Source organism: Vigna umbellata, chromosome 4 (genome assembly GCF_029865625.1).
Source record: "Vigna umbellata cultivar VRB3 chromosome 4, Vumbellata_1.0, whole genome shotgun sequence".
Classification (NCBI taxonomy): Eukaryota; Viridiplantae; Streptophyta; class Magnoliopsida; order Fabales; family Fabaceae; genus Vigna; species Vigna umbellata.
The window spans coordinates 22,209,131-22,218,191 of record NC_142168.1 but is presented as its reverse complement, the minus strand read 5'-3'; the positions used below and the strand labels follow the sequence as shown (position 1 = coordinate 22,218,191).

The following is a 9,061-nucleotide window of genomic DNA, read 5'->3' as shown; positions in this document are numbered from 1 at the left end:
TCCTCTTATTTTCCCAATGTAAGAAATCCTCAAAATTTTCAAGCACCATTTCTTCATTTTTTACAAACCTAAAAATCTTCAATCTTCTTGATGACACCTCTTCATTTTTTCCTATACAGAAGGTCCATAGGTAGAAGACCTGCTCTAGGCAAAAGACTCCAAAATCAATGATTCATTAGACGGGAAAGTTATGAAAAGTTCTCGGTGAAAAAGGAGGACGCGAGAAAGAAGAAAAAAGCTATTGACTTTTGCCTTACAACATCGAACTCTTTCATAAGGATGAATTTGATAGTTTATTTCTTCATATAACATTGTGAAAATTTAAAATGAAATTCACAAGTCATCGAAGTCAATTGACATTAAAATGAAATTATTGTCCTAAAAAATGGTCGGATGATTGATTTATTCCACAACTACCAAATTTGTCTCATACTACAAAAGCAACAGCATTTCATTTGGTAGCAATTTCGTAGTAGATGCTACGTAATTTACAGTGTATTCTATGCATCAGATAAGTTAAGTTATAGTGATTAAAAAATGCCTCGACCAACGACTCAGAATGAAGGATGGGAAAGCAGTGCAGAAGAGTGAGAAGAATAGGTAATGAAGGAGTTGGTGTGAGTATAAATGTGGGTATTAGGAGTGCTAAATTCACAACACATATTAATCTAATTCTATACTCTTCACTTTCTATTTCATGACCATGAATATTCTCAAAGTGATGATGTTTATGTTTGTGGTGAGTGTGGTGTTACAGGTTGCTCATGGACAATGCATTACAAAGGAGAGGGAAGCACTCCTTCAATTCAAGGCTGCCATTGTCGATCACAGCGGCATTCTCTCCTCTTGGACCACTCCCCACTGCTGCCAATGGGAGGGGATTCGCTGCAACAACCTCACCGCCCATATTGTAAGCCTCGACCTTCATGGAGAAGTTCATTATGAATATTTTTCTGGTGGAAATTATGAAGTCTCTCAACGTTATATCAGCGGAAAAATTCACAAGTCCTTGATGAAGTTGTCACAATTGAAGTATTTGAACCTCAGTTCCAATGCTTTTCGAGGTACTCAAATTCCAGACTTTCTTGGTTCTCTAAGAAACTTGAGATACCTTGATCTGTCTTCATCTCTTTTTGGTGGAAAAATTCCAAGCCAGTTAGGTTCTCTTTCTCGTTTGAAATACTTGAATCTTGCTTTCAATTATTATTTGAAGGGTTCAATCCCTCCGCAACTTGGAAATCTTCCTCGATTGCAGTATCTTGATCTCAGAGGCAATCTTTTAGAAGGAAGTTTACCATCTCGGCTTGGAAATCTCTCCCAGTTGCGGTATCTTGATCTTGAAGACAATTTTTTTGAAGGAAGTGTGCCATCTCAGCTTGGAAATCTCTTCCAGTTACAGTATCTTGATCTCAGTCTCAACTCTTTTGAAGGATACATACCATCCCAATTTGGAAACCTTTCAAATCTGCATGAGCTTTATCTTGGAGGTCTCACTGTTCTCAGTGGTGATCAGTGGCTATCTAATCTTATTTCTTTAACCCATCTTTCCTTGGATTTTATATTTAACCTTAACAGTTCTCCTGGTCCTCTTCGAATGATTTCCAAGCTACCAAAAATAAGAGAACTGAGTTTAATTAATTGTGGTCTTTCCGATCATTTTCTCCTTTCATTCAACCCTTCCAACTTCAATTTTTCTACTTCCCTTTCTATTCTTGATCTTTCTCACAACTCCTTCACGCAATCAACGATATTCCAGTGGCTGTCAAACACCACTTCCAACCTTGTTGAGCTTGAGCTTCGAGGTAACCTCTTGAAGGGTTCTACCTCAAATCCTTTTGGCTTGACCATGAATTGGCTTGAGCACCTTGACGTCTCCCATAATATGTTCAAGGGCGAGGATATGAAATCATTCATGAATACATGCACCCTTCGTTCTTTATACATGTCTAGAAACAATATGACCGAAGACCTTTCGTCAATTCTTCATAATTTATCCAGTGGTTGTGTTAGATATTCACTACAAGAGTTGAGTTTGACATATAATGAAATCACAGGCTCCATAACTGACCTTTCAGGATTCTCATCTTTAAAAACATTGGATCTTTCTAACAATAAATTGAGTGGGAAGATACCTGAAGGCATCAGATTGCCATCTCAAATGGAGCAGTTGTCAATTGGGTCTAACTTATTAGAAGGTGGTGTTCCAAAATCGTTTGGGAGCACATGTAGTTTGCAGTCGTTGGATTTGTCTGACAATAAGTTGAGTGAAGATCTGACAATCATATTTAATCATTTGTCTGACTATTCTAGATACTCATTGCGCGAACTATATCTCAATGAAAATAAATTCAATGGCCCAGTACCTGATTTCTCAATATTTTTGAAGCTGGAAATGTTGGATCTATCAGGAAATCAATTAAAGGATGGAGTTCCAAAATTGATTTACAATGCTAGTGTTTTGCGTATATTGGACCTATCCAATAATAGTTTGAGTGAAAATCTTCCAGCAATGATACATCACCTGTGCCAATATGCTAGATACTCATTGCAACGTTTAGATCTGAGCATGAATCAAATTAGCGGAACTTTGCCCAACACCCTCTCCATGTTCTCATCATTAAAAAGGTTGTACCTTGATAATAACAAGCTGAATGGGACAATTTCTGAAGATCTCCGATTTCCAACAGAACTTGAAGTTCTCCATGTGATGTCAAACTCTTTGAAAGGTGTGATTACTGACTCTCATTTTTCTAATATTTCAAAGTTAAGGACACTGGTGTTATCAGATAACTTGTTGACGGTAAAATTTAGTCAAAATTTGGATCCATCTTTTCAATTGACTAATATTGCATTAAGATCTTGCAAACTAGGTCCATTATTTCCCAAATGGCTAGAGAAACAAAATGAACTTAGAAGCCTTGACATTTCAAATAATGGAATATCAGACACTCTTCCAAAATGGTTTTGGGCTAAATTTGCATTGCAAGAGAGGATAAATATCAATATTTCATGTAACAATATACAGGGTGTGATTCCAAATTTGTCACTAGAGAATCGTTTTGATTCTCTTAGTCTTGCATCAAATCAATTTGAAGGATCTGTTCCACTATTTTTACGAGACTCGATTTATCTTGATCTATCCAATAATAACTTTACAGATTCTCTTTGGTTTTTATGTTCTGGCGGTGTAGCTGGAACTTTATACCAATTAGATCTTTCAAATAATAACTTTTCAGGACAAATTCCAAATTGTTGGACTCATTTCAAGTCATTGGCTTATTTAAACATGAGTCAAAATAAATTTTCAAGAAATATTCCTTTTTCAATGGGATCACTCCTTGAACTTCAAGTTTTGTTATTGAGAAGCAATAACTTAATAGGTGAAATCCCTTCCTCCTTAAAGAATTGCACAAAGCTAGTAATGGTAGATATGGCAGAAAATAGATTATCAGGATCTATCCCAAAATGGATTGGAGGGAAATTCCTAGAGTTGCAATTTTTGAGTTTAAGAAGCAATTACTTCTATGGAAGCTTACCATTGGAAATTTGTTATCTAAAAAGCATTCAACTCTTGGATCTCTCGTTAAACAACCTATCTGGTCAAATTCCTAAATGTATAAAAAACTTCTCCTCAATGACTCAAGTGACTTCTTTGAGAGATTATGAAGATCATTGGTATTTGGCCAACACCACCTACGTCGAAATTATTTCATACAATTTGAATGCAGTTTTGATGTGGAAAGGGTCAGATCAAATGTTCACAAATAATGGATTATCACTTTTGAAAAGCATTGATCTCTCAAACAATCTATTTTCAGGAGAAATTCCAAAAGAAGTGGAGGACTTATTTGGTTTGATTTCACTGAATTTATCAAGAAACAATTTGACGGGGAAAATTCCATCAAATATTGGAAAGTTAACATCACTTGAATTTCTTGATTTGTCAAGAAACCAACTTGTTGGTTCAATTCCTTCAAGTCTTGCTCAAATTGATCGACTCACTACATTAGATTTGTCACACAATTATTTATCTGGAAAAATTCCAATTGGCACACAATTACAGAGTTTTGATGCATCGAAATATGAAGATAATGTTGATCTTTGTGGACCACCATTAAAGAAATTGTGCATTGATGGAGTGCCAAGAAAAGAGCCAATTGTTAAATTACAAGAGAATGACAATTTGATTTTCAATCGTGAATATTATATAAGTATGGCAATTGGATTTATTATAAGCTTTTGGGGAGTATTTGGTTCAATTTCAGTAATACGTTCTTGGCGTCATGCATATTTTAAGTTCTTAAGTAAGTTATCAGACACTCTTCATATTGTGGCACCATTGAAAATTTTCAAGAGGTGGATCAGAATATAACAGGTAATATTATTTCAGTCTTGTTTTACAAACTTGATTTTTCTTTGCTTTACTACTACTACTTTTTTTTATTATTATCGAGGTTAAATATATTTTTCATTTCAAGCTATTATAAAAAATTGTTTCATTCTTAAACTAAATTATAAAACATCCTCATTAAGAAACGAGGTGGAATGTTTCTCATTGACAAATGAAGTTCTAACCTTCACCTATCTTCACCTGTAGTTTGTTAGAAATATGTATTACGGGAATTTCCCAAAATATAAGGATAACATATTTTATAATTTAGTTTAAGAAGTAAACGCATTTTTTTATATAGTTTAGGAACCAAAACGATATTTAACATTCCTTCGTTTTTTTCTTTTTTTTATTGTTTTAAGGATTAAATAAGTTTTTAATTTTTAAATTTGAACACAAAATTGGAATTTCTCCTTACTTCAATCATGGATACATTTTGGTCCTCAACATTAAAAATAAATGAATGGATACATTTTGGTCCCCAACATTATAATCCTCATAATACAACTGCTTTAAAATTTTTTGACATGTGAAATGCGATTAAAAAAATTATAATAATTCATTTTTCAAGTTTAAAGTTCAAATGTATTATAATTTTAGACAATGATGAATTCTAATTTCGGATGAAGTTTAAAGAAAAAAAGAAACACATTTAACCCTTATTTTAATTAATACTTTTCACAAACCTTAGTTTTTCTTTTCAAAACGTTATTGAACATACATATCTTATAATAGGAATTACGTTTCCTATGATATAAAGATTAATGTTGAAGACATTGTCATGTTAAATTTTCATTTTTGTTTTCTTTTTTTAATATAAAAATAATTATCAAACATATAATTATCGTAAATTAAATCTCAAAATAAGAAAAGGAACTAAAAGATTTTAAATTTAAACATGTTTTTTCTTCTCTATGTGTATTCATCCATAATATTATTTTTTTCCTTATCCATTGTTTTTCGTATTTTGTATATCTTGATTGCTGTTAGTGACTTTGCTAATTTGACATATCACCATTTAATAGAAAAGATATGACAAAATAAAGCACTTTTGATGAACGTAAAGAGAAAATTTAAAATATTTTGATGGAAGAAATCCGTAAATATTTCAGAAATAACGTAACAGAAAAGAAAACATATAAAAAGATTTAGGAACTATTTAATTAGAGACCAAATAAAAATCAGAATGTATTTCAAATATAATAAAGCACATTTAAAGCCGAACTTTGTATAAACATCACATTTTAATTTGTCATTCACTGTTTATTTTTTATCTTTATAAAATGGTCCATACTTTCTCAGAGAAAAATACTATGGTAAAATCATTTTTTTATTAGACAAAAAGAAACTTCTTGAAAGATTAAGGAAGTAATTATAAATAAGAATATTTCTTCAAGACAAAAATTAATGTCTATGGATACAATAAAATAAAGATCTTAGTATAGAACATAGTTTCAGCCTCTCTTTATTTTTGTCCTCTTTCGATCATGGCTCAAAATTATTGTATCATTCTCATAATAAGTTGTTTCTTTTTTTTGTATGTTTTAACATTGAAATATTTGTGGCATGGATGATAGATATTATTTCTATGAATAGATTTTTTTTATATAGTAAATGAGTTGTAATTCAAGCAAAAAATCTTGAATCTAAATCTTGATAATTTCTAATCTCTATTTGTCTTTTGCAAATAATTTTTTATTTGTTTTGCTAATCATATAAGATAATTATTTTTTGACAAATGACTTTTTTTTAAAAGTATTTGATAAATCGAAAGATTTTAAGTAGCATTCAATTCACTTCAATTATTTGAGCTTTCTATTCCTTTGCCTTTTAATATTTGAGTGTTCTTTGGATTTCTTCTTTTTTTTTCTTATCTTTTCTATTGCTTCTATTTTTCGGCAAATTAATATTATTTGTTTAATTTTTGGCAGAGGAAATCTGGGTTATAGGTGTGAAGTAGTGTATGTGGAAAGGACATCAAGAAGAGATAAAAGAGCTAGTTCTGAAGATGAAAAGCCAATTGAATTTGTTGAAAGATATATAATTGAGGAAGGTTTCCATATGTTTATTTTCTTTAAAATTTTCTTTCTTTTTTCTATTTTTTATATTTTGTATTGATTGTTGAACTCCTTGTTGTGATGTTCTTTTGCCTTTTTCTAAATACTTTGTTATATCAGCTTCTGTTTCAGCTTCCTGTATATAGGAAACTTTTCTGTATGTCGTGAGTTAGTGAAATATATGTCGAGATAAGTTTGTTTTCTATCTCATCTTCGTTCCTGTTATATGTTGTTACGTGCATGAACGTCTCGTCCTCAACTTTTTCTTCATTTGCTGCCATGAAGTTTGATGCTGATATCATCAATTACCATATTCAATATTCTTTGGCTATCCAGTAAGAAAAACAGCTTAAAGGTGATGTTTTTGTTAAGAATAATCTGATTATTGATACGTTTAAAAGTGCAACAACATTCAAATATATAAAAAGAGAGGAAGAGAAACAAATAAGAAACAGAATCATGACCATCAGAGCTCTAAACTAAACAAGCAGTTCGTCTCATGATCAGATGAACAAACCATCTTAAATGTTCTTTGATTATGTAAGAATAACAGTCGTTATGTATATTTTTTCCTTTCTACCTTGTCTCTTGCATGCAATTAAGAGGGTTCATATGTTAATTAATTTAATGTTATTTATTTTAGTACAATTTTACCTTAAAGTGTAAACTGGTGTAAATTTAATTCATGAGAAAGTTCACTGTTTTGAATTATTATTTGTTTGAATTTCATTAGAGTGAAAGTTCCATTATTTGTTGAAGAATTTATATAAAAGCAAAACTTTAATTTATTTTATCATTTTTTAAATAACCTCTTTCAATTATTAAACCTTTTAGGAATTCATTTTGATATTAAAGTTAATTTTTGCAAATCTTAATTTCATAAAGTCATGTACAATTCATGTAGCATTTTAATATGTTAAAACCCATTAAAAATGAAATTTTAACGATTATAACTGATAAAATTACACATGTTAAAAATAGTTTGTAACAAAAATATTTTAATCACAGGTATTTTTGCTAGAAAAAAAATTTGGATCCATCGTTTCAATTGACAAATATTGCATTCATTGCAAACTAGGTCCACTATTTCCCAAATGGCTAGAGAAATAAAACGAATTCCTCTTCCAAAATGATTTTGGACTAAATTTGCATTGCAATAGACGATAAATATCAATATTTCATGTAACAATCAACAATGTGTGATTCCAAATTTGTCACTAGAGAATCATTATGATTATCTTAGTCTAGCATCAAATCAATTTGAAGGATCTCTTCCACCAAGTTTACGAGCTCCATCATTTATCCTGATCTATCCAATAATAAATGTACATATGCTCTTTGGCCAACACCATACTAGTAAAAAAAACAGTCTTTTAACGTTTTGAATACGCTTCGGTTTTTACAAAATCGAAGCATATTAAAAGCAGTGACATTTTTTTTAATTAAAACGAACTTATACACCTCGGTTAAGTGGGAATCGAAGTCTATGCACTCTACTGCTTCGGTTATTTACAAAACCGAACCATAAAACCCTCTACAACAAATCCCTATGAACCGATGTCATTGGACATTTATGTTTCGGTTTGCCTTCTAACCGAGGCATATAGGTCAATATGAGTTATCTCTCAAGACTTTCCTCCCACATCTTTATTCGTGTAAACCCTTCGAAGCATATTTCTCACCTCTACTAGGGTTCTCTTCGAAGCATATTTTCCCTTTTTCATCTTCCATGGTCATCTTCACGAAGCTCCGTCATCACGAATGGCGGCCTGTCTACTATCATCGCCAAACCCAACGGCTACGGTGGCAAATTCGCGGCAGAGGAGGTTGGAGATCTGTTTTTGGCAGTGAAGGATTTACCTGGGGTTCGAAGGAGGTAGAGAAAGGTTCATTTTTGGAGGCCAGAAAGGACTTTGTGCGGCGTAGCTCTGGGAGGGTGGGTGGGCGGAAGAGGGCTTTAAGGGCGGCGGCAGCGGTGGATGAAGGTTTGCGGGCAGTGGCGGGGCTTCCTCTCCCAACCGTGTCGGTGGTCCCTTTAACCGAATAGCAGTTTGTCTCTCTGTCTCTCTTCCACATTTTTCTCTGCGAAATCCAGAAGCTTGAAGCTTCTGCACTTTTTCTTCACTGCGACAGACTCAACGTTGGCGGCGAGCGCGGCGAGGCACGTCGAGGTGGTGGCGAGGTCGCAGCGAGGGCATCCTACAGCGGTGGCGTTTATGCGAGGCTTCAAACTCCAACTTCTTTCTTCTCTCTTCTTTGTCCTGGCTTCAGAAGAAGGGGAGGCATCAACCTTCATCTTTTCTTCTCTCTGTTCTGGTTTGGCCTTGCAGGAGCCTCCCTTCTTCCCCAAATTGTTCTCGATTCTTTGAGAGCTTGGTTACAACTACGTTGGGATTGGGTTCCTATTGGCATCTCAGAGTGATGATGACAAACTCTGCAATGCTCATTGCATCAAAACCCAAAAGCCTTTGTGGACCACCGTTAAAGGAATTGTGCATTGATGGAGTGGCAAGACAAGGACCAATTATTAAATTTCAAGAGGATGACAATTTGATTTTCAATCGTGAATATTATATAAGTATGACAATTGGATTTGCTATAAGCTTTTGGGGAG

General features: G+C 33.1%; 1 protein-coding gene across 2 annotated transcripts; it reads left to right on the top strand.

The window, feature by feature from the left end:
* The first annotated feature begins 265 nt into the window (after positions 1 to 265).
* On the top strand, positions 266 to 6,650 carry LOC148199579 (receptor-like protein EIX2). 2 transcript variants are annotated; one of them, XM_088113600.1, is made up of 3 exons: positions 266 to 600; positions 758 to 4,375; positions 6,322 to 6,650. In XM_088113600.1, the coding sequence occupies exon 2, from the start codon at positions 1,013 to 1,015 to the stop codon at positions 4,370 to 4,372; it is 3,360 nt and encodes a 1,119-aa protein (XP_087969726.1). In that variant the 5' UTR covers positions 266 to 600; positions 758 to 1,012; the 3' UTR covers positions 4,373 to 4,375; positions 6,322 to 6,650. The 2 variants fall into 2 exon arrangements, with proteins under 2 accessions (XP_087969726.1, XP_087969725.1); XM_088113599.1 differs by having other exon boundaries at positions 266 to 4,375.
* Positions 6,651 to 9,061: the final 2,411 nt, after the last annotated feature.

Bases quoted from the DNA above. Each gene is read 5' to 3' on its own strand.
- LOC148199579 (XM_088113599.1), top strand. From the start codon at position 698: ATGACCATGAATATTCTCAAAGTGATGATGTTTATGTTTGTGGTGAGT.